Raw genomic sequence first — 23614 nt, 5'->3', positions numbered from 1 at the left:
CCAGCATCGCCCGCTCCCTCCCACTCTTGCTTCTGGTTCCTCTTCTCGGTTCTATAATCAATAGCGTGTGTTTATTTCGGTGGTGCCTCTTCCTCTTTTGGGTTTCCTCGTAAGAAAATCAGCGCGTTTTGAGGGAATCAATGCAGGTGAGTTAGGTGAAAATGCCAAAACTTGCATTTCACCGCGTCCGCTCCTGCTGCTTTGGTAGTTGAGGAACATCTAACCAGCACGGCCACGAGAGTCCCTCCTACGATTTACCCCACCTTGCCCCTCCTGAACGGCCGACAGGGAGAGACAGGCTTTTCTTGGGAGTTTTCCAGGAAGCTGGACGTGTGTAATGGTGCGGAAACCTGGATTCCAGGTGGGTTTGTTTCCCTTCCCTCCCTGCGAAGGGGGCTTGAATGACCAGAGGTCCACCACAAGAAGACGGAAAGGTAAGCAAGGTCCCCCCCATCCTGTACAGCTTTTCTTAATCTTGCTGGCCCAAAAGCTAAGAAATGCAGAGAAATACATCCACAGCAAGGCAGAAAGTGGAGGGTGCAAAACAAAACGCTCTTTTATTTAAAATAAACATCAAAAATGTAGACAGAGATAGAGACCAGCTCCTCAAACCAAGCCAGCTTGTAGTGAAAGGCCACCTCCCTTGGTAGAACTGACTCTGGATCTGCCTTGCAATTGGTGTCAGAAGGAAAACACCTCAGAAGCAGAGATGAACAGGAGGATTCAGTCCGTTAAAGGCAAAATAAATTGAGAAAGACCACACGTTTGAAAGTCTTGAGCGCTCTCCATCCTTGATCGACCCCCAGTGTTCCCCTCCTTCTGATGTGCTGGCTCCATCACCTCGTACTGGCTGATCCTTCCTCTTCGCTGCTGTCTGCTGGTGGCCCATCTCCCCATCCTTGCCGTACGGGTGCCATCCCAGAGCTCCCAATGGAGGCGGACGCGGGAGAGGAGCAGCAAGTTCCGTCGGCACGACGCTTTGAGCAACCACGGCAAACGGCTGGCGTCACACAGGAGATGTCCCTTTCATTGAGGTCTGACTGACAGACATCTCAAGGACAGATCCGCAGGGGAAACCTGAACCCTACCCAGTCCAGGGGGGACATCAGCTGCCCGGTCATGGACTGGTCCTCTGAGGGTGGGCTTTGGGTGATTTCTTGCAAACGAGCCCCCATCCCCATCTTGAACCAAGGGAAGACCCTCTCCCCGTTGAACGAGGCTCTGGTATAAACCAAGATGGGAACGTCATCGTCTGCGCTGAAAAATGCCACCCGCCCCGCTTCGTAATCCAAGGAGACCCGTATCCTCCTGGGAAGCGGGTTCAGGCGCAGGTTGGCGCGGGGCGATGTGAGGGAGTGATAAGCCTCCAGCGCCCAGACCCCCTCCTTGGGGGTGAAGCTCATGGGTCCCTTCCTCTTGACCGACGCTCGGGCCACCCCCAGGGCCCAGACGCCCCCCTGCCCCACCTCCACCTCCCAGAAATGCCTCCCTGAGGTGAAGCCCTCGCAGCCCAGCACGCAGGGTTCAAAGTTGAATCTCTCCGGGTTGCCCGGGAGGTCCTTCTGTCTCAGCTGGCCCCTGGCTTGTTTTCGGTCCTCGGAGAGGTGAAGGTTGGGGTGAGCCGTAGACGGGTCCAGGGTCACGTTGGCTGCAGGACAAGGGAGAACCAGAGCATTGGAGGCAGAGCTTGGCCCCGGGAGATACTGGAGAGGTTCCTTTTCCTCCCAGCGTCTGGGACCAGCCCTGCTCTCCTGTGTCTCCCAGTTCTAGATGCTTCATGGGCAGGTCTGGGGCTGGTACCAGCCTTGGGGTCGCCCAGCGGAGATGCCCCTGGGGGTGGAAGGAGAAGGGGGGAGAGGACAAAGCGTGGGGAGCAGATGGTTGGAAAGCCATGGGGAGGGAAGGGGAAGCACAAATGCTCTTCTCAGGTGTTCCTTTGGGTCCCAGAGGGGCATTTGGCTTTATGAGGACCATACCTCAGCCCCTGGATACACCATTAGGGTGCCGTCACCCTTCCCTTCCTCTCCCTGGGGGGGGACTGCGTTGTTCCTTTTTTTAAGGGAATCCTTCCCGCGAGCCAAAACCCCATTTTCCCGCCACCGTCGACTTACTTGGCTCTTGCAATTTAAACATCAGGCTGTCTAGAGAGGAGAGAGACGTCGGGGCGTCAGGTTTGTGCCTCAGGCAAAGCGGCCGCAGCTTAGCTTTGTCGCGCGGGCCGGGGAGGCGAAACAGCTAAAGGGAGACCGGGGAGGGGGAATATCGAGGGTGTGGGGGCTTGGCCCGGGGGCGAAGGCTCTGGGGTGACCTGCCCTGGTGGAGGTATTGCTGCCGTCTCCCAAAGCCGGGGGAGATGGACCTCCTGGCCAAGCTGAACTCGTCTCCAAGAGACGCTGCACCGGATTTCTCCCCCCGCGTTGTAGCATCCCCTCCCCGGCCTGGTACCCAGGGGAACTTCGATCTTCCCACCAGCTCCCAAGCCACGGAAACGACCGCACCGGCAGCTCTGGATTTGCTTTTCGCGTGGGACATGGGAGAGGAGGCTCCTTTTGCTGAGCTTGGGTTTTTTTTTTCCTCCCCTCGCCACTTCCCGACTCTTTTTTTTTCTCCCCGGGAAAAACTGTCGGTGTCCTTCTCCGGTTAAAAGTTTCAGCTGCGTTTGTTTACGGCAGCTTCTGGGTGGGTTTTGCGTTAGCAGCCAGCACACAAGAACCAGGTTTTTCCCCAGATATCAGGCCCACAAGGCGATGTGCCTTCTCCCACCCCTCTTGGGTACCTTGGCATTTCCTCAGCGTGCCTCTCACGAGGACGTTCCTCTGAACAAAGTCCTCGAGTCTCCTTTCCAGATTGGAGGAAATCTCCGCCGGAGGGTCGAACTTCATCATCTCACAACTGCGAAGAGAGTAGAAGGGGAGGGGGGGGGGAAAACCCATGTGTGCTATGTTTGATTGCTCATTTTGTTCCCATTAAATGATCCAGGAGAATCATTGATCCATGACCAATGATCCATCCCTGTGGGATGGGCTGAGGATACTTATCCAGGAGCAAATAAAATCCCCCCACACACACACACTTTCTCCCTGCCCTTTTTCTTTGCAGTTTGTTGCCCCCAGGCAGTCGCTGAACAGACATTTTTTTTTTGAACACCGAGCACCCTCGTGGGAGGCTGAGCTATGGACCGCGTCCGTCTGGTCCGAAACCCCCACCTCAGGATTCACCCGGGCGGCATCCAGACCCCTCCAAGCATCAGAGTGTGGGGAAAGGCGGACGGAGCCACGTTACCTATTCAAGAGTCTTCTGATGTCCTAAAGGTGGGAAAAGAGAAGAGAGACAGTCGGGGAAGAGGAACAACAAGTGTTGGGTCTTCTCGGCCAGGTTGGACGGGGCTTGGAGCAAATTGGTCTGGTGGGAGGTGTCCCTGGCCATGGCAGGGGGAACTGGATGGTCTTTAAGGTCCTTCCAACCCAAACCATTCCGTGATTCTGACACGTTACATATTTTTATGGAATTGCAGTAGCAAGGGAGGACCCTACGCATGGGATGATCCCACCTGCAGCAATGCTAGAAGACACCAGGGAGCTCCCGTGGGGCTGAATTTGGGTTCCCAGGTCTCAGGCTTTGCTCCATCCCTCCTTCCCCCACCAGCCCTGAGGCTTCGGGCTCTCACCTGCAGGAACCGGCCGGCCGGCTGCTGGAACTTCCCCTCCATCTCCCAGATCAGGGTGTCGAGGTGGGACATCTCCTCGGAGACCTTTGCCACTGCGTCCTCCTGGACCCTGGTGATGGCCCTGTCCAGGTCTGCCAGCTGGGTCAGGAGGAGGCGCTCTTGGTCCTTCAAAAATCGATGCAGTTCCTCGAATTCGCACACTATCTTCTTCCCTTCGTCTTTGGTTTTCTCCTGCCGGGATGGGAGAAGGCGGCAATGAAAGAGGGGCAGGAGACCTCCCTGCGCAGCAGAAGGCATCCCGCAGCCGTCTCTGCGCCTCCGGCACCTGAAACGCTGGCAAAAGCTTCCCTCGTGGATTATTTTTACATCATTCTAGTTTCTATTAGTGCCACTTCTCTGGGGCTGAGGGAGTCCGTGGGGCCGCGACGACCTTTGCAGAAGGAATCGGAGTAGCCTCGGGTGAAGCTCCATGAGATGGGCAGGACATAATGGGGGCCGGAGGGGGGGGCTACAGAAAAAAATAATATCTCACCACACTCAAGAAAAAGAGATTAGTCCTCCAAGGCCACCGGGTTGGCCTCGGGGTACCGTGTCCCCCGTGATATTCAGTCCATAAAAAGGTGAATTTAACTCCAAGCTGCCTGGCTGGGGGCGGGGGCGGTAGCAAGGACTATTCGGGAGGAAGCAACACCGAGAGGTGCAACCTCAACTGGGCTCTGTTTATAGATTTATAGAGTTTAGAGGGGGGAAACCCCCCCCCCTTCCAGTCTCTCTAGACCAGGCTGGGGACTGTCTGCTCCCTCGCGGAGGAGCTGGAGTTTTATCTCCCCGGTGCAGGCTCCGGCTGATGCGAAGCCCCCGGCAGATAAACACCGGCTTGGCCGGGAGCGAATGGCGCAACGCTCCACCAACCAAATATGTAAGATCCGGCCTCAAAATGCAGCGGCGACGCTGGGGTTGGGTGGAGAGACCCACCCTCCCCCAGGCTCCTGCTGGGGGGCACCTACCAGGTACGAGCTCTTCCTTACTCTCGTTTTTCTGCTCTCCAGGAATTTTTCTCTCTCCTCCTTCAAAGCCTGTAGGCGAGCCTGGATTTCTTCCTGAGGAAAAAGGAAAAGACGTTCTCGGAGGAGCGGAGAAAAAAAATCCCTTTTCCCACTACAATTCATCGTAGACGGGAGAGGCTTTGCCAAAACCCTGGCTCCTCCGCAAGGAGCGGAGCTGGGGGAGGAGGAGGACAAGGTCCATGGCTGTTCCGAAGATCCGGGCAAAGGAAACAACAAACCTCCAAGCGCCGGGGGGGAAAAATTCTGCAGAAAACCAAAACACCACCAATAATCAGTAGCCCACGTCCAGGGAAGCATGCAAGGGGAAGATAAGCGCGTAGTGAGATTTCCCTCAAAAACACCCGCAGCCTCCAGAAATCGGTGGCTTTGGGATCAATATCTCCGTATTTAACAGCCCTCAGTGGATTTATTTACTGGGCCTTTATAGAAGTGTTTGTTTGGGGTTTGGTTTTTTTTTTCCCCCCCAACCCTTCAGCATCGACATCTTGCAGCGAGGGGTTCCCCCCGTCGTCGGCGCGGCGCGGTGTTTGGGCTGTGTTTGCAGTTCTCGATTTATTTTTTTTTTTTTTTGGTGGGGAAAAAAAAAAAGAAAAAAAGACGATGAGAACAGGTTTGGGTGAGCGGGAAAACAGAAAAGGAGCAGAGAAAGGGGAAGAGATGGAGCGGGGAGGGAAAAAACGTTATTTCTCTGTATTTGAAACTAAAGAAACAGTGACTAGGGGAACGAATATGCGAAATTGCCCTTAGTAACTGACGGGGAAAAAAAAAAGAAAGAGGAATTCTTGGGCGTTTTGTACATGTTTTGAATACTTTTCATTTTCAGTTTTTCAGTAGGGTCAAGCCAATGGCGGAGTTCAAGGAGGAAAAAGGCAAACAAGGTGTTGTTTTTTTTTTTATTTCTCCCGGGCTGTTGGCAAAGATGAATAAATTTAAGCGGGAAGGGTGGAAAATCCCAATAGGATCATCGCAAAATAAACCCAAAAAAAACCAAAACCCCAACCATCCGTGCAACAAAATGCCAACAGGAAGCACACGGGCAAATGACACCCAAAAAAATCCCCGTTTTGCAGCTGCCCCACGGAGAGCGGATGCAGCTGAATGCCTTGGAAAAGGGATTTTCCGTGGGGCACGAGCGCACCCCTGGGCTTTACCTTGTATTCCTGGGCAGCTTCTTCGACGGGGACCACGGCGTGGAAGCGGTGAGCCTGGGACCTGTCGCAGACCACGCAGATGGGCTGCTGGTCCTCCTTGCAGAAGAGCTTCAGAACCTCCTGGTGCTGCCTACACACGTTCTCCCCTCCTCCTCCTCCTCCTCCTCTTCCTCCCAGGCTGAGCTGCCTGGCGATTTCGGCAATTTTTGCCAGCTCTCTGCTGGGACGGAGACTCTTCTGCAAAGCCGTTTGCCGGCACTGGGGGCAGGAGAAATGTGCCTCCAGCCCTTCCCAGCAGCGGGTGATGCACGCCCGGCAGAAGTTGTGGCCGCAGTGGATGGAGACGGGGTCTTGGAAATAACCCAGGCAGATGGAGCAGGAGGTTTCGCTCTGCAAGCTTTCCGTGGGGCTCCACGTCGCCATGGGTCTTCCCAACCCACCTCCAGGATGGGATCAAAGGAGCTTTGCTTTGCAGGCACGAAGAGGAGGACCTTCCTCCTTCTGGTTGCAGACGGGGGGAAATCAACTCCCGGCCCTCCCGCCACCAAACGGAGAAGAGTGAGAAGGAGGCGGGAGCACGCGGTGGTTCCTCCTCGCCTCCCGCCGGCCTCCCACCGCTTTCGGTTCCATTGGCTTTCGGAGCCAGCTGTGAGTTAGCAGATAGGAGGCTGGAGGAGGGCAGGGCGGCTCTTCAGCGGGACCAGGACAGGCTGGAGGAGTGGTTGGGGAAGAAATCTCATGGAACTTGGGGTGAGATACCCTCCTGCACCGGGACCAGCCATGGAAGAGGACTTTGGGGTCTTGACGGGGGTGGGGCAAGTTGTCCATGAGCCAGCGGCGGGACCGTGCACCGAAGCGTTGTGTCTTCTAGGCCAGGTTGGACGGGGCTTTGAGCAGCCTGGTCTAGTGGAAGGTGTCCCTGCCCATGGAACTGGATGGTCTTTAAGGTCCCTTCCAACCCAAACCGTTCTGGGACATCAACCCCACGTGGGGCTGCGTTTGCAAGAGCGGAGAGGGGAGGGATTGCCCCCCTCCGTCAGCGCATGTGAGGCCATATCTGGGTACAGGGACCAGTTTGGGGCTTCCCAGTATGAGGCAGACAGGGTCAGGCCGCCAAACTGAAGGCCAGGATGGATGGGGAGAGACTGGGATTATCCAGCCTGGAAAGGAGATGGATCAAATCGCCGCAACTGCCCAACGGGGTTAGAGAGAGGGCAGAACCTCTCATCACCCCCTTTTAATCGTTTAATTACCCATTTAGGCTGGAAAACAGAGCTCCGGGGCCCAGAGGCATCCTTGCCCTGCTTTTATTTGCTTTCCTAGGCGTAGGCTTTTAGGGATAAGACAAGGACTGGATGGACCTTCATCTGAACCCTTTTGTCTCTTGTACAATCTCAAGGAAAAGGTCCAATCCCTCGCTTGACTAAAGCTCAGCGCGCCAGGGATCACATTGAGCCAGCACCAAAAGGGCCATTTCTATGTGTTTATTCCCAATTCTGACACACACACCCCCCACCACCCCTTTACACATGGAGTCGGGATGGGACCGAGCTGCAAATGGCTCCAACTCCTGGCTTGCTGCTGACTTGTCACCACCTCTATTTCCATGGACTTGCTGTGTTTGACGGGGCAGAAAACACAGGTTTGCGGTCTCCCCGTGCAGTGGGTTTTAGAGAGGAACGAAGATGACTTTTTCCTTCCTCTGGCTATTTTAAGCAACTTAAGGCAAAGAAAAAGAAAACACGCAGGACAGGAATTACTTAGAATTGCACATTTCCTTTTAACTCCCCACCGGTGTAAGTTTGCGGGCAGCCAGTAACAGTCATTTGGTGATGAAAAGATCAAAATACAGTCTAAGGCATGGAAATGCTCCCATTTTGCGCTAAAGGAAAGGAACCCAACCACCGTTAGCTTTTCACGGCCGTGTGGTGGAACCGGGACAGAACTCAGCCCCTGGTGTCTTTCCCAAGGGCAAGTTGATGGCTTTGGGGTATTTTTTTCCCCCTGTGCCTTAGGGAAGAAGTTTGAGGTGAGCATCCTCCATCACCAGAAACCACGGGTAGACTTTCTCCCCTTTGAAAGAAGCCTGCAGAAAAGCAAAGATCCGTGCCTTGCTCACGGCATCAAAAAACATCACCCTCCCTTCCTGACAGTCCAAGCAGATCCGTATCCGCTGGAGGACGTCGCGTGGAGTCAAGGGGGTGACATCAGGAGAGGTCAGAGCCTTGTACCCATCTTGGTTATGACACAGAGCCCATACCCCCGCTTTGGGCTCCAAGGGCAACCAACGCTCCCTTGGCACCGACTCCTTGGCCACCCCGACGGCCCACATGCCTGTGCCGTAGATCTCCACGTCCCAGCGGTGCCAGCCCGACCTGAAGCCCCTCGAGCCCATCACACAGGGATCGACTTTGAACCTTTCCGGGTTGGAGGGCAGGTCCTGATTGCAGCTTCCCCACCACATGCCCCTGCAGTCCTCCAGGAGGTAAAGCCTGGCGTTGGCCGTCTTTGGGTCCAACGTCACCTGTGCTGGAGGTGGAGAGAGAGTCAGGCTCATCGCAGCAGATTTGGGGGGCACGAGGCTCCTTCTCTCCCTTCCCGTCCCTCTGATCCAGTTGAGACCCCCCGAGGCATCGCCTGGTGGTGGGACCAGGGTGGGAGAAGGAGGAAAGGAGGCAGCAGAGCAGTTTAGGTTAATCTTTGGGGGCAGCAGAGCTTGTTTTACCATATTTTTTTGGTTTAATATGATGGCTTGGTTGGGCACGCATCGGTTCACTTACCTGGGAATGGAAGTTCAAAATCCAGTATGTCTAGAGGAGAAAGAAAGAGAAGAACGTGAGGGGCAGAAAGATCAACGGGTCTAATTCTGGATTTCTGCAAAAATCCAGAGAGTCTGGAACAAGCTTGGGGGGAATGCAGAGAAACCCGTGGAGGTAGAGGAGAAAAACAGGATGACGCGTACGAAATTCCCCCACGTGCAGAGGGGGAAAGAAAATTAATACAACGAGGTATCGGAGCAACGAGGAGCACGGGAGAGCAGCAAGGAACTGTCTCCACGTAGTTCACGGGAAACGTGTGGGACTCCATGCAACTGGCAACACCAGCAGCAGGCAGGTAATATCAGACTAACGCTCGTTGGCAACCTCATTATTGGATCTTGGAAAAAAAAAATAAAATACCCCCCATTCAACAACCAGGATGGGTTTCTTTCGCGTGGCTTCACTCCATCCCTCCCCGCCAAGAAGCACGATGGCGTTTGCCTTTCTGGACCTGCGCCACGGTACCTTGAAATTTCTCCATAGCCTCCTTGATGGCCGCGGTTTTCTCTGTGAAATCACTGGGTTTCTCTTCCAGCTCGGGGGAAACATCGAGTTCCTGCGAGGACGTTTCGCTCTCGCACCTGGGAGGCAAGAGGGGATGGATTTACGCCCGGCTGGAGTTCGTTACTCCGTGTTTTATCAGCAGGCGGTGGGGAGAATTGGTGGAGGGAAGATGACGGGTCTGGGCCATCTCGCACGCCTTAGACGGCAAGTTGCACAGCGCCGTCACACGTCCCCCGTGCAGATGGTCATTGATTTCCTTCAGCTGTGAAAGGACGAGGTGGTTGTGTCAGGGTCCTAATGGGATTTAGCAGCCTTGAGCAGACCCACCTGGGACCCATGGTCCAGGGGCTCTATTTAAGCTCAGCCCTGGAGCATCCAGCCCTTTTGCAAGCTGATTTGGAGGAGCATCCATGCATGGCCACGGACCCTGTGGATCCACCCCATGCGCTGCCGCCTTGACTTGCCCCCAGCCCGGCCTCCTGCCCGTGGACCTCCCCGATGCTCTGGGCTTCCCCCAGCTGCTCTTCCCAGCCCTGCTTGGCTCTCCTCCTCGCTCGGGTATGTGGAATGGGGCTACGGCTGGTGATGTCTCCGTTCCCTGTGCGGTGGGGTGCAGCTCCACAGGGAGCCACCAGCCCTTGCTGCACCTTGACAACGTGTTCCAGGATGATGCTCGTGGAGCATCGGTAAGTAGAGAGAGGGAGAGACCTCCTTCCAAACCCCAGTGTCCTCGGTCAAGTCCAAAAGCTACATTGCAGAAGAGCCAACTTCTCCCTACGTGGTTTCTCCTGGTGTCCTGCCACAAAGCTGCCCTACTGTGGTGAAATGTTGATAGGAGAAGGACCACATACCTGCTCAAGGTGGTTTTGATGTCCTAGATGAGAGAGAAAAAGAGACTTAATGACATGGACTACCTCCCCTTGGAGTACTGGGGCCCCACTGTAATGAAGTCCCTCTTTTAGCGTGTTGGGGTAGGAAACCCAAGAGCTGGAGACCAAGCTCAAGCCGGGCCTTCGCAGCAAGTTTGGAAAGCCTGGGGTCTCACCTTCAGGAGTTCACAGTCTGGCTGCTGGCACATCCTCTCCATCTCCGCAATCAGCATGCCTAGGCTCCTCGTCTTCTCCAAAAGCCTATTGAGGATTTCCTCATGCACGTTCATGATCTCTGTGTGCACCTGCTCCAGCTGGGCCACAAAAAAGGACTCCTGCTTCTCCAAGAACTCGTGCAACTTCTTATATTCCATCACAACCTCCTGCTTTGCAGCTTCCGTCCCCTTCTGCCAAGGGCAAGCCGAAGCGGGTAAAGGAAAGCAGAGAGCAGGACAAGAGCATCAAGAGTCAACGGTGGGCCATGCATTAGTGGGACCCACCAAAAGGAGGCATTTGGGGAAGATACAAACCCACTCTCCCCTCCCCGCGCCCCTTGAGCATCACCCACCCGTGGGGGAGAGGAAGAGGAGATGTTCCTCCTTTCTTCCCCCACCTTCTGCCGAGGAAAACAGATGGGCACCTACAGTGTAGTCCTTCATTCTGTCTAGCCTGTTCTCCACGGAAGACTGAATCAGCTCTTGCTTTGATTTCAGAAGATACAGTTGGCTCTGAATTTCTTTCTGAGAGGAAAGAAAGAAGTCCCCTGTTGGACGGCATTGTGGTCTGGCGTGCTCAGCAGAAACAATGGGGAACTCCCCACTGCTCTTGAAGTAAGCGCTAGCAAAGTTTTGTGACACTCATGACCATTTCAAGGCTATTAACCTCCCCCCCCCGGCTTTTTTTTTTTTTTTTGCTTTTTTGACCAAGGTCAAGGAGATTTCAGGGAGCTGTGGGGCAGGAGAAAGGCTGAGGACCTCCTCCTGTTTTTTTCCTACAGCTCTTCAGCAGAGCTGACCTTGATAAGGGACCTGCATCCCGGAGGAGAGAACCGTTTACAGCTGCTGGATAAACAAACCCTCCTGAGGCCCAGGAAAGCCCTGACATTGCAAATTGTGAGGGTAAAAGGTTGCGGAGGGACTGTGGTGGTGAGAAATCCTACGCCTCTGTTTCTTACCCTTGCCTAAGCCTCTGCTCGTGGTTGAACCCTGGGGGAGAGGATGCCTTGATCCCCAAGAGCACGGTGGTGCTCCTACGTCCACCTCTTCCTCCGGGCAGGTAATGCCACCTCAGTAGTTGGTATCATGAGATAAGGATGGGTGAGGCCACAGGTGGTTTACCCCCCAGGCCAAAGGCTATACAGGTATCTACACCCATCAAAGGCAGCAACACCAGGAGCTTCTGGCCCTCTGTGCCTCAACGTGCCCGTCTCACCTTGTACTCCCGGGCAGCCTCGTCCATGGGAACCACGGAGTGGTTACGGTGCACCTTGGACCTGTCGCACACCAGGCAGATGAGCGTTTTCTCCTCTTCACAGAAGAGCTTCAGGGCTTCCTGGTGTTTCTCGCACAAGTTCCCCTTCCCTTCCACCTCTCTGACCGGCTGCGGGTTCAGGTCCTTGGCTTCAGCGATGTTGGCCAACCTGTTGTTGGGGCAGAGTCTCCTCTGGGACATCTTCTCCCTACACTGGGGGCAGGAGAAGTTGGGGTTCAGTCCTTCCCTGCTCCGAGGGATGCACCCCTGGCAAAAGCTGTGCCCGCAGTAGAAGGACACGAGGTCCTGGGAAATTTCCAGGCAGATGGAGCAGCAGGCTTCAGCCTTGACCCTTTCTGCATGGTCTGCCATGACAAGCCACCTTTGCAGTCTCACTCTCCGAGTTCCTTTCACTTTTGAAGGAACGGGAAGGAGAATGATTTCTCTTCCTGATCCTACGCCATTGGTTAAACAGATCCAGCCCCTTTCCAGCGGGGCTTTGTGTGATGCGTTCATTTATACGGCTCTGGGCAACCGCAGTTTGACAGCTGAGGAGGAGGAGAACTGGAGATGCCCAGCCCGTTTGTACCCTATCCTGGAGGCACCCGGATTTTTCAGTCTCCAAAGCCACTTCGAATCAGTGGAGGCAAGTGGGTTTGGTGACTCAACAGCAGCTAGAGCAGGAGTTTCGTGCCCTGGTAGCCCCTCAGAGGGGTTGTGGTGCAGCTGGGGTGGGAGGCAACCGTGGGTTGAAAATACTGCTTGAGGTATCAGGAGTGACAGGACCTGGCCAGGGCTTGGGAAGGACCTCAGCACCCTTCAGGACAGCCTCTGTAGGGTCGTCTGGGTGGGCTCTAACATCTCCCGGGTGACCCTAAGGGTTCAAAAGTACAATTCGCGGCATGGCAGGGCCCTCCTGGCTGTCAGAAGAAACTTCTGCTGCTCCTGGTCCCTGGGACATCAGCTTTGCCCTTGGGGTAAGGTGGGGCATCAGACTAACGCCCTGCAGAGACCGCCACGGATCAAGGATGCTCACGTGTCCCTGGAGGCTGCCGGTGCCTCCAAGACCCTGCAAGGTCCGAGCAGGTTTCTCTGATCCACGGTGACAGAGCTGAGGGTCTGCACTGATGCTTTTTCCTTCCTTTTCCAGCTTTTTAAATGCCTTTACTTTCAAAAATGGCTGTCGTCCCTTCTTTCCAGCATCGTTGCCTTTCAGCCGGTTTCCAGTCCTGCTGTTTTTCCAGCACGCACGCAGGGAAAGTCGTTGCTATTCCCTCCCATCGCGGCTGAGATGAAGCAAGAAAAGCTTCGTTCAGCGCTTTCGTTTGAGCTTTACCAGAAGCAGGTCAAGAGAGGGCAGCAAAGCCGCCGGGGTTTGCCATGCCGGCGGCGGCACAGCACCGTTTTCCCCGTTCCTCTCTGGCCAGAAAGAGAAAACAGCCCTTGAAATACAGAAAGACACTTTAATACGGTCATTTGGCACATAAAAAAAATTATATAAAACTGCTTACTAAGCTTCCTGACCCGAACGTGTGTATAGAAACTGCAGAAAGGCAGAGTTCCAGCTCTTTCTGTTCGTCTCTACTTCCTCCGACCCCTGATTTCTCCCACCCCACAACTCTGCGAAAGGCAGCTGAAATCCACGGGGTTCAACACCAAAGTCTTCAAACGTGTGTGTTCTTGCCAATAGCGTGAGGGGTTTGGGCTCATAAAAGGTCTTGGTGGGAAAACAGCAGATATTCCACTTAATTCAGCCGTGTCCTCTTTTCCTTCCTAGTAACCGACCCAGGAACCAAAGCTGCAGCTTCTTCAGCCCTGCAGGAAAGTCGTTGTTGAATGTCAAGAGTCAACACGGTTGAGTGTCAAGGCAAGGCGAAATTGGAAAGGGTGGGAGAAGAGAAGAAGGGATTAAAGCTCTGAAACCGATGCCCCGGGGGCTGTTGCACAAATCCTAGGCTTCGCTTTCGTGCTCGTCCCAGGGCGATATTCCCTAGCGAAATCTTGGGGAGTACTCCAATGTTTAAAAAAACCCAGAGGTCTGCCCAAGATGATCCCTTCCGCTCTTGAAAACCCCATGAAAATGAGAGTCAAAGTGGATACCGGGACTCGTTTGCTCCGCTTTATTCATTACCATCCATAGAATCCCGAAATATAGTGTGGTTCCCTGGATCAAACCAAAGGCTTGTCCGGAGCACGCAATGTCCGTCTCGCTGTCTCAGGGAGCCAGCTGGATCCTGGACTCCCAGACCCAGAAGAAAGGCAGGATTTTCTCTCCGTTGAAAGAAGTTGGAGGAAAAGCAAAAGCCAAGGTCTCGTTATCGGCATCGAAGAAAGCCACGTGTCCCTTCTCGTAATCCAGAGAGACCCGGATAGTCCTTGGCCTCCCATTCAGAGGTTGAACTGTTTCAAAGGAGGTGAACGCTTGAAACCTGTCCCCACAGATGCCAACGGCCCAAATCCCCTGGGAAGGGTCGAGGTTAATCCAACCCTTTCTCCACGCCGAGTCTCTGGCCACCCCAACAGCCCAAAATCCCCGGCTGCCCAGTTGCACTTCCCAGTAGTGCCTCCCCACCGTGAAGCCTTCGCAACCCAACACGGAGCAGTAGGTGTCAAATCTCTGGGGGTTGTTGGGCAAATTCTGGGGCGTTTCATCCCATCTCACGCTCCTCCGGTCCTCGGAGAGGATGAGGTGGGGGTTTGCTGTGTCTGGATCCAGGGTCACGTTTGCTGGTGGGAAGGAAAGCACGAGAGAAAGAAAAACAAGACGTCAGAGGGAAGGTGATGGACGTTCCTCTCCATCTACACCCTCCTGTTTTTTTTCCCAGGGATGAAATCTTGGCCTGACCAAAGCTTTGGTAAACGCTTTCTCCATAAAGATCTATTTAAAGGCTCTATTTTTAATTGCGATGGAATGGGACTAGGAATTCACCTTGCCAACCCACCAGGGAAGTGTGAATTCCCTTCTTTTGCTGTCTTTTTCTCGCTTGGGTCCCCCTTTTTCACCCTGGTATACGTCCAGTCTCCTGCGACTTACCCCATTGCACGTCCAGTTCAAGTGGGAGACCCTCTGGAAGGAGAGAGAAACGGGTAAATAGGAGGAGGTGCGCTTTTCCCCTGGCAAAACAAGGAAAATCGCCAGGGGAACAAGTCCGGCTCACGGATAAGATGGACCTTCAAACCCAACGTGGCCAGCTTTGTGAGGATATTTCTTTAACCCCGAGTTGACTGCGCCAATTGCTAACTGCAGATCAGAGGGGGGAACGGGAGGGCCATTTGAACGCGGAGAACGGTCTCAAAGTAGCTTGTCCGGGGCTTATCTATGTAAACACCGCCATCCGCTTGCAATATGTTGACTTTTCACGCCGACTCCCTCGTGGACGGCTAGACGTTACCTACCGCCCGGTTGGTTGAAAGAGGACTGGAATCGAGAATTTGATTCATTTCCTCCGCGTGGCCAAAGGGAGGGACTCGCTCCCATCCTTCACGTTACTCGAGCGTTTAGGCGCCCGTGCAAATACGCCTGGGAACGGAGCCACCCTCCCTCTTCCAGCTCCAGCCCCAGATAGGAGGGTTATTAACTCATCGTTAGCATTCCTCAGCTGGGGCTTTACGCTGGTAGTTGGCCGGTGGCCACTCCTCTCCAGCTGCAGAAGTGTGTTTAGATTTTCCCCTTCCTCCGTACCTTTGAATTTCCTCAGGGCTTCCTTCAGCACGATGTTTTTCTGAGATAAATCCTTGAGTCTCTTTTCCACTTGGGGAAACTTCTCCGTCGGTTGCTGGAAAGTCCTTGCTTCACACCTGGAAGGAGAAGACTTTTGAATTCCTTCCTTGCTGCACGAGCTACGTAGAAACCCTGCTCAGAAAAGCTGCCGGGTGAGCTTATTCCTCCCCAAACATCAGGTTGAGTCAGTTGAGGCGTTGCTGGGCGTCTCAGTGGCCCCAGAGTCCCTGTGGAGGACACACTTGCTCCGGATCTCCTCACTGGTGGATATCGGCTTCCTCCAGGTGAATGGAGAAGGTGGTGGGGACGTGGTCTTGCCCCAGGGACACCTCCTCCCTAGATTCTTCCTCACCCTGAGCACTGGGGACCCTGGTAGAGAGGACAACCCCTCCTGCTCCCCCATTCCTGTCTGCTTTGTGACATGGTGCTCGGGGACGAGCATCCCCTCCGGAAAGGGAGAGCCACGTACCTGGTCAAGGCACTCCTGGCATCCTAAAGGAGAGAGAAGACGGGAATTAAACTTTGAGCGATCTTCAGGCCCGTTTATGTCTCTTATCTCCCTCAGCTGCTGTTGAAGCACGCTTTGCTTGGTTTAGATTTTTCTCGTGCCACCACAGAGCGAGATCAGGGACCTCTTGTGCTCATCCAGTGGCCCATTTGGTCCCTTCAACCTGGTCCCCAGTGAGAGGAAACACTCAAAGGCAGCAGGTGGAATATCGTATCCACTTCCAAACACTGCTTCTGCTTGTGTCCTGGCCGGCGTGGCCTCTTGGGGAGGGAAAGTGTGGTCCTGCGCCGGGGTAACCCCACCCTGGACTTAATTAATTTTTTCGCTCGCGCCAGAGTCGTGCGCGATGTGCATCAACCTCACAGAATGGTTTGGGTCGCAAGGGACCTTCAGGATCATCCAGTTCCAACCCCCGGCCATGGGCAGGGACACCTCCCACTAGACCAGGCTGCTCAAAGCCCCGTCCAACCTGGCCTTAAAGACCTCCAGGGTTGGGGCATCTCCCTTGCTTTGCCTGGGGTTGGGAGGGGAAGAGTTGGGTGGACACTTCCAAGATGCTGAAGGACTAATTCTGGGGTCCTCCTCTTCATGGGTCGGATATAATGTCACGTAGCTCACTGATGTTCATATACAACACGTGATACAGCTTCTTCATGAAATGAGCATCTAAAAGAACCTCTCAAAATGGCAAGGCAAAGAGACTGGGGGGCGGGGGAAGAGACCACCACCTCAATGGCACGTTTAAAGGGTTGCACACTCCATGGCCCAGCTCCTCACTCTCACCTGCAGGGATTTATTCTCCGGCTGAGGGCTCATCCCTTCCAGCTCCTGGATGAGGTTGCCCAGGTGGGAGATCTCCGCGGAGATCTTCCCGTCGTTCTCTGCCTGGGTCTGCGCTATCTGCTTCTCCACGTCCTCCAGCCACGTCAGGAGGAGACGTTCCTGCTCGTCCTGGAACTGGTGCAGCTCCTCAAACACCAACATGATCTTCCACTTCTCGGCTCTCGTCTGCTGCTGCAAGGAGGGATGAGAACAGAAGAAATCAGAGACCTATAAAACCAGCAGCAAGGACCAGTCTTTGGCCCTGCGGCCAGTCCGAGCCCATAGCACGTGGCTCCGGGTCCCCTTTGAGCTTTATGTCACGCCCTGTGGAGTCATAAAATACTTTTGGCTTTCTTTTGGACAGCTGTTTTTATTTTTCAGCTCGAGAAACGCGCAGGCAGTGTTTCTTTGTGGTTTTTCCCCACAGCCCGGAGAAGACCAGGCGTTGCACACCGGCATCTGTGAGCGTTTGATGGGACAAATCCTGCCGGGAAAGTGGGAGAGGAGGATTCGGATGCAGTGAGATCCTGCGGCGGCTGTTGGAAAGGGTCCCTGGCATGTGCAAATTCCCCAAAACTCCCACATTTTGGCATCGAGGGCAGCAGCTGGATGGGACAGGACCGAGCCCAGGACCGCAGCATGAGGGACCAGCAGCACGTTCATGGCGTTTTCCTCCCATCCCCACTTTATTTCGCAGGAAAGTCATCGCCCTTCTCTGCTCGCCTTCAGCCCGGCAGCCTTCCCCCTTCTCATGAGGCTGCCATGAAACGCTCGTCATGTTTTCTGCTTCTGCTTTTGAGGAAATCACCATCTCTCACTTCCTTAGAGCTACGGATCCACCACCCCCCAACCTCTCGTAGCCCAAAACAGGGCTGGGAGGTGGTGGAAACATCTGGTGCAGTGCCCCGAGACGTGTCTGCAGCTGGATGCACAGATGCCACGAGAGCCACCACCCTCTGGTAGCCCAAAACAGGGCTGGGAGGTGGTGGAAACATCTGGTGCAGTGCCCCGAGACGTGTCTGCAGCTGGATGCGCAGATGCCACGAGAGCCACCACTTTCACCGGGACCCAGACATCTACGGAGCAGTAGAGAAGCTCCATCAGGGTCCAAGTCGGACGCGAGCACCCCCATGGGCCTCCTGCTCGGTGTGGCTGAGACGGAGAAGTCTCGGAGCACCATCCCTTCGGAGCTCCGTCCCACAAATCTCCCCAGGAGGACCCGCGTCGCCATCTCCTCCGTCCGAAACGTGGCTGAGCCGGGCTGCAAGCGCCTCCCTTCAGCCCTTCGGAAACCACCTCGCCCTCCACGAGCGTCTTTGTGGCCGCGGATGTTTCCCCCCTTCGAGAAACACCTGCGTTACACTCGCGGTCACCTCCCCACGACGCAGCACCTGAGAGATGGGCCCGTCTTGGAGCGTTTCCTCCCCACCGCAAACTTTTTTGACCATCGTTTGACCTAGAGAAGACCCCTCCAGCGAGTACCTACCAGATACTTCTGGCTTCTCTTCTCCTCGGTCAGTTTTAATCCTTGGAGCCTTTCTCTTTCACCCTTGAGGCTCTTCAGTTTGCTTTGGATTTGCTCCTGGGCATAAGAAAAATTAAAAAAAAAAAAAAAATAGTAATATTAATCTGCAAGTTGTTGGGGAGAGGGAAGCACGGCGTCAATGTTACCCTCGCTAATTCCTGCTGCGTTTGAGCAGGAGACCACCAGAACTCGGAAATAATATTTAAATAGTCTTTACGTTATTGCCCCTCTTCACCCCAAACTTCTCCTATGACGCGCCTTGTGAATGAAGGGTCAAAAAAAAAAATTAAAAAAAAATATTTAATATCGCAGCCTCATTTACAACCCCGTTCTGCTCCTTGCCGGTTCCGACTCCCGGTGAATTTGTGGCCGGTTGTTTTCTGCGTTCGCCGCAATCCGTTCTGCCTCGGTTGGCTCCTTTTACCCCCTCGGTTGGCTCCTTTTACCCCCTCGTGAACACAGCAGGGGTTTTTTTTTTGGTTTTTTGTTTTTTTGTTGGGTTTTTTTTTTTTTAAAACCCTTAATCAGGTCCCCCAAATTGCTGCAACTCCCCATCGTCCGCAGAATCGGCGTTTCTGCCCAAACTGGGCACCTTCGGCTCCTTCTGCGGAATAACGTCCCCAGAGTTTGGGGTTGGTTTTTTTTCGTTTTTTGGTTGGTTTTGGTTTTTTTTTTTTTTTTTTTTTTAAGGAGGAGATGAATTATACCTTAGAAATACCCGTGGGGGTGGTTGTTTTGTTTTTTTTTTTTTAACAACTCCTAATGCGACAAACACCGATGGACGTTTGCAGCGCACGCGTCTCGCCCCGACCCCCTCTTATTTATTTATTTATTTATTTATTTATTTATTTATTTTTAATCAGCTTATTTTCTCCCTCGTTTCTTCTTGTTTCGGGCTGACGGCGTGAGTGATGTCACCTTGCACCTCCCCGTCCCCACAGTCATTTCTTCCCCTGTGGGCAAGACGAAATGTCACCGAGCTTCCTCCACACCAGCTCCTCCTCCTCCTCCTGACCCCGTCCTTCCCTCAAGGGAATTAAAAACACGTCCCCCCCCCGGCGTCGCCGCGGTTATCCCGAGGTAGTCGCTCAGAAAGAAAATTCCTTCAGGGGTAGAGATTTAGGGCGGAAAGGACAAACTCATCTGGGATTTCCCGTCCAGTTCTTGCACAAAAATTCTCGGCCGGAGCCCTGCCGGTGCCCAGAGCGGCGGAGGCGGGGGCCCACCCCTGCTAATTTGGGTATTTTCTACAAGTTACCATCCTCAGGCAGCCTTCGTGGTCCCCGGAGAAGGTGACAGCAAATAAACCGGTGGCTTTTTGGGAAGGGATCCGAGCCGAGGAGGTGACCCCGAGAAGCTGAAATCGAAATCCCGCTCGGGAGGTTGTGGTGAAAATCAGGCTTTGGTCAAGTGGCGGCGGCGGGGGCCGGGGGGGGGTGGGGTGGGGGGTGACCCGAAGAGTGGATTTTGCTGGGCTGGAGCCAAGGCAGCGCGACGCAAAGCAACGCCAGCGAGATGCTCTACCAGCTCAGCCCGACCTCCTCCGTCCCAAAGCTGGAGAAATCCTACGGGACTTCCTTCCCTTGGGAGTCACAGACGGGTTCGGGTTGGAAGGGACCTTAAAGACCATCCAGTTCCACCCCGTGGCCGCGGACAGGGACATCGTCCACCAGACCAGGTTGCTCAAAACCCCATCCAGCCTGGCCCTGAACACCCCCAGGGATGGGGCAGCCACAGCTTCTCTGGGCAACCTGGGCCAGGGGCTCGCCGCCCTGGAAGGTGCAGGAGATGCCCCGGAAGGTGGAGGAGATGCCCCTGGAAGGTGGAGACACCCCTGGAAGGTGGAGGAGAAGCCCCTGGAAGGTGGAGGAGATGCCCCTGGAAGGTGGAGACACCCCTGGAAGGTGGAGGAGAAGCCCCTGGAAGGTGGAGGAGATGCCCCTGAAAGGTGGAGGAGATGCCCCTGGAAGGTGGAGACACCCCTGGAAGGTGGAGGAGAAGCCCCTGGAAGGTGGAGATGCCCCTGGAAGGTGGAGGAGACGCCCCTGGAAGGTGGAGGACATGCCCCTGGAAGGTGGAGACGCCCCTGGAAGGTGGAGGACGTGCCCCTGGAAGGTGGAGGACATGCCCCTGGAAGGTGGAGGAGAAGCCCCTGGAAGGTGGAGGAGAAGCCCCTGGAAGGTGGAGATGCCCCTGAAAGGTGGAGGACATGCCCCTGGAAGGTGGAGACGCCCCTGGAAGGTGGAGGACATGCCCCTGGAAGGTGGAGGACATGCCCCTGGAAGGTGGAGGAGAAGCCCCTGGAAGGTGGAGGAGAAGCCCCTGGAAGGTGGAGACGCCCCTGGAAGGTGGAGGAGAAGCCCCTGGAAGGTGGAGGAGATGCCCCTGGAAGGTGGAGACACCCCTGGAAGGTGGAGGAGAAGCCCCTGGAAGGTGGAGGAGATGCCCCTGGAAGGTGGAGGAGATGCCCCTGGAAGGTGGAGACACCCCTGGAAGGTGGAGGAGAAGCCCCTGGAAGGTGGAGATGCCCCTGGAAGGTGGAGGACATGCCCCTGGAAGGTGGAGACGCCCCTGGAAGGTGGAGGACGTGCCCCTGGAAGGTGGAGGACATGCCCCTGGAAGGTGGAGGAGAAGCCCCTGGAAGGTGGAGGAGAAGCCCCTGGAAGGTGGAGATGCCCCTGGAAGGTGGAGGACATGCCCCTGGAAGGTGGAGACGCCCCTGGAAGGTGGAGGACATGCCCCTGGAAGGTGGAGGACATGCCCCTGGAAGGTGGAGGAGATGCCCCTGGAAGGTGGAGACGCCCCTGGAAGGTGGAGGAGACGCCCCTGGAAGGTGGAGGAGATGCCCCTGGAAGGTGGAGACACCCCTGGAAGGTGGAGGAGAAGCCCCTGGAAGGTGGAGATGCCCCTGGAAGGTGGAGGACATGCCCCTGGAAGGTGGAGACGCCCCTGGAAGGTGGAGGACATGCCCCTGGAAGGTGGAGGACATGCCCCTGGAAGGTGGAGGAGAAGCCCCTGGAAGGTGGAGGAGATGCCCCTGGAAGGTGGAGGAGATGCCCCTGGAAGGTGGAGGAGACGCCCCTGGAAGGTGGAGGAGACGCCCCTGGAAGGTGGAGACGCCCCTGGAAGGTGGAGACGCCCCTGGAAGGTGGAGGAGATGCCCCTGGAAGGTGGAGGAGATGCCCCTGGAAGGTGGAGACGCCCCTGGAAGGTGGAGGAGACGCCCCTGGAAGGTGGAGGAGATGCCCCTGGAAGGTGGAGGGGACGCCCCTGGAAGATGGAGGAGACGCCCCTGGAAGGTGGAGGAGAAGCCCCTGGAAGGTGGAGATGCCCCTGAAAGGTGGAGGAGAAGCCCCTGGAAGGTGGAGATGCCCCTGGAAGGTGGAGGACATGCCCCTGGAAGGTGGAGGAGAAGCCCCTGGAAGGTGGAGACGCCCCTGGAAGGTGGAGATGCCCCTGGAAGGTGGAGGAGATGCCCCTGGAAGGTGGAGGAGATGCCCCTGGAAGGTGGAGACGCCCCTGGAAGGTGGAGGAGACGCCCCTGGAAGGTGGAGGAGATGCCCCTGGAAGGTGGAGGGGACGCCCCTGGAAGATGGAGGAGACGCCCCTGGAAGGTGGAGGAGAAGCCCCTGGAAGGTGGAGATGCCCCTGAAAGGTGGAGGAGAAGCCCCTGGAAGGTGGAGATGCCCCTGGAAGGTGGAGGACATGCCCCTGGAAGGTGGAGGAGAAGCCCCTGGAAGGTGGAGACGCCCCTGGAAGGTGGACCTCAGCCTCCAGTGGGCCAAAAAGAAAAAAAATCCCAAAAAACCCATTATAATGAAGGACAGTGATTTCTTACTTTGTACTCCTGGGCGGCTTCTTCGATGGGGGAGACGGTGTGAGCGCGATGAGCCTGGGAGCGGTCGCAGACCACGCAGATGGCCGTCCCGTCCTCCTGGCAGAAGAGCTTGAGGGGTTCCTGGTGCTTCGGGCAGAGACTTCCCGCTCCGGCCGCGTTGCCCGCCCTCGAGCTCAGCTTCTTGGCGATCTCCGCCAGGTTCCTCAGCTCACGGTTTGGTCTAAATTTTCTTTTCTGGGCGACGCCGCGGCACTGGGGGCAGGCGAACCTGCGGTCCGATTTTCCCGAGCACCGCGTGATGCAGTCCCGGCAGAAGCTGTGGCCGCAGTTGATGGACACGGGGTCGCTGAAATAATCCAGGCAGATGGAGCAAGAGGCTTCTTTCTGCAGACTCTCCAGCGGGTCGCACTCGGCCATGGCCGAAGAAGAATGACGCGATTACTTTCGCTTCATTGAATTATTAATTTTTTTATTTTTTTTTTTAATCTCTCGGCAGCAGCCGGGAGTTTCCTTCTCGCTCAGCCTCCGCTCTCTGAACCGGGAGGTCTCGTTTGAAAAGCGCAGCCCTGCAAAGGATGTAAAAAGGGAGGAGGGGCGGAGAAAGGGGAATTTCAGGCAGTTTTCTGCCCGAAAGGCGGTTTTGCAACACCCCTCTGAAACCTGAGTCACGCCAAAAGGCATTTCAAGGTCTTCAAGGGTTCGCTGCGAAAGAGAGAAGAGGGAAAAAGAAGTTCCTCGTCCCCATCCGTGTAACCTCCGGGTCCCAGATAATCGGTGGGGAGCATTCGGCAGCGTTCTGGGTTCCACCGCTCCCTCCCTGCCCTTTGCCAGCGTCTCCGTGCAGCCGAAACGTAAAATTACCGGGGGGGGGGGGGGGCAGGAAAACCCACCCTTTTTTCCCCTCTTTTTCCCAGGTGTTGTTTTGTCGGTCGGCAATACCCAAGCTCAGCACCGTCACCGCTCCTTTCGGAGGCGATCCCAGCCCGCCGGAGGGCAGGATGCTCCCGTTTAACCGGCGGGAGCGGGGGGAAAAAAACCCCCACCCGAGGGATCTCCGGGTCAAAAATCCCGCCCAGGCAGGATATATTGTAATTTTCAGCCAAATCGGGTTACGGCCCTGCGTCACCTTCGTGCGTCGTCAGGTACGTGCTCAAGCCGAGGAGCCGCCGATTTAATTGCGAGTGAGTTAATGGCGGTTTCACTTTCGTCTCGGCCACCGCGGCAGCGCTGGCCCAGCAGCTCCTCCGAGTCCAGAAGTGACTCAAGGGAGGAAATGAATCACGCGGCAGCGAAAGAGGGGGGGGGAAGAAAAAAAATATTAAAAAAAAAAAGAAAAAAGATAAGTGCTTCAGACATCCTCGGGGAGATAAGTCAGGGAGTTGCCGGGCGGGGGCTTCGCCGCCATCGTTCCCTGCCCTGAGGTCAGGCGCCAGGATCGGACCCATCCCGAAAGGCTTTTGGTGGAGATCGTGGGGTCGTAGGAACGTGTTGGGTCAGAAGGGGACCTTCGAGGTCATCTTTAAGATCCCGTCCAACCCAAACCGTCCCACGATTCTATGAAGATCATCTCGTGCCACCCCCTGCCCTGGGCAGGGACAGCCCCCGCCAGCCCAGGTCGCCCCGAGCCCCGTCCAACCTGGCCTTGAACCCCTC

At 55.5% G+C, this 23614-nt stretch overlaps 3 protein-coding genes across 13 annotated transcripts; all 3 read right to left on the bottom strand.

Annotated features, from left to right (window-relative positions):
- Positions 1–531: 531 nt before the first annotated feature.
- LOC141735134 (E3 ubiquitin-protein ligase TRIM39-like) lies at positions 532–7355 on the bottom strand. Of its 9 annotated transcripts, none has more exons than XM_074567661.1 (7): positions 5886–7355; positions 4675–4977; positions 3668–3898; positions 3283–3305; positions 2777–2892; positions 2112–2141; positions 532–1830 (listed from the first exon to the last, which is right to left on the bottom strand). In XM_074567661.1, the coding sequence occupies exons 1-7, from the start codon at positions 6306–6308 to the stop codon at positions 1640–1642; spliced, it is 1317 nt and encodes a 438-aa protein (XP_074423762.1). In that variant the 5' UTR covers positions 6309–7355; the 3' UTR covers positions 532–1639. The 9 variants fall into 9 exon arrangements, with proteins under 9 accessions (XP_074423762.1, XP_074423755.1, XP_074423756.1 ...); XM_074567654.1 differs by having other exon boundaries at positions 532–1648; XM_074567655.1 differs by having other exon boundaries at positions 532–1648; positions 4696–4977.
- On the bottom strand, positions 7355–13329 carry LOC141735143 (E3 ubiquitin-protein ligase TRIM39-like). 3 transcript variants are annotated; one of them, XM_074567684.1, is made up of 8 exons: positions 13059–13329; positions 11509–12966; positions 10722–10817; positions 10254–10484; positions 10060–10082; positions 9170–9285; positions 8666–8695; positions 7355–8414 (listed from the first exon to the last, which is right to left on the bottom strand). In XM_074567684.1, the coding sequence occupies exons 2-8, from the start codon at positions 12061–12063 to the stop codon at positions 7897–7899; spliced, it is 1569 nt and encodes a 522-aa protein (XP_074423785.1). In that variant the 5' UTR covers positions 12064–12966; positions 13059–13329; the 3' UTR covers positions 7355–7896. The 3 variants fall into 3 exon arrangements, with proteins under 3 accessions (XP_074423785.1, XP_074423784.1, XP_074423786.1); XM_074567683.1 differs by having other exon boundaries at positions 11509–13329; XM_074567685.1 differs by lacking the exon at positions 10722–10817 and having other exon boundaries at positions 11509–13329.
- A 323-nt stretch (positions 13330–13652) lies between these two features.
- LOC141735156 (E3 ubiquitin-protein ligase TRIM7-like) lies at positions 13653–23407 on the bottom strand. The gene is made up of 8 exons (XM_074567718.1): positions 22852–23407; positions 21962–22527; positions 18085–18180; positions 16560–16790; positions 15738–15760; positions 15230–15345; positions 14582–14614; positions 13653–14274 (listed from the first exon to the last, which is right to left on the bottom strand). Exons 2-8 carry the CDS (start codon positions 22376–22378, stop codon positions 13763–13765), a joined length of 1428 nt encoding a protein of 475 aa, XP_074423819.1. The 5' UTR covers positions 22379–22527; positions 22852–23407; the 3' UTR covers positions 13653–13762.
- Between the last annotated feature and the right edge of the window lie 207 nt (positions 23408–23614).

The sequence above is a fragment of the Larus michahellis genome, chromosome 29 (genome assembly GCF_964199755.1).
Source record: "Larus michahellis chromosome 29, bLarMic1.1, whole genome shotgun sequence".
Classification (NCBI taxonomy): domain Eukaryota; kingdom Metazoa; phylum Chordata; class Aves; order Charadriiformes; family Laridae; genus Larus; species Larus michahellis.
This window is presented reverse-complemented; position numbering and strand designations above follow the sequence as displayed.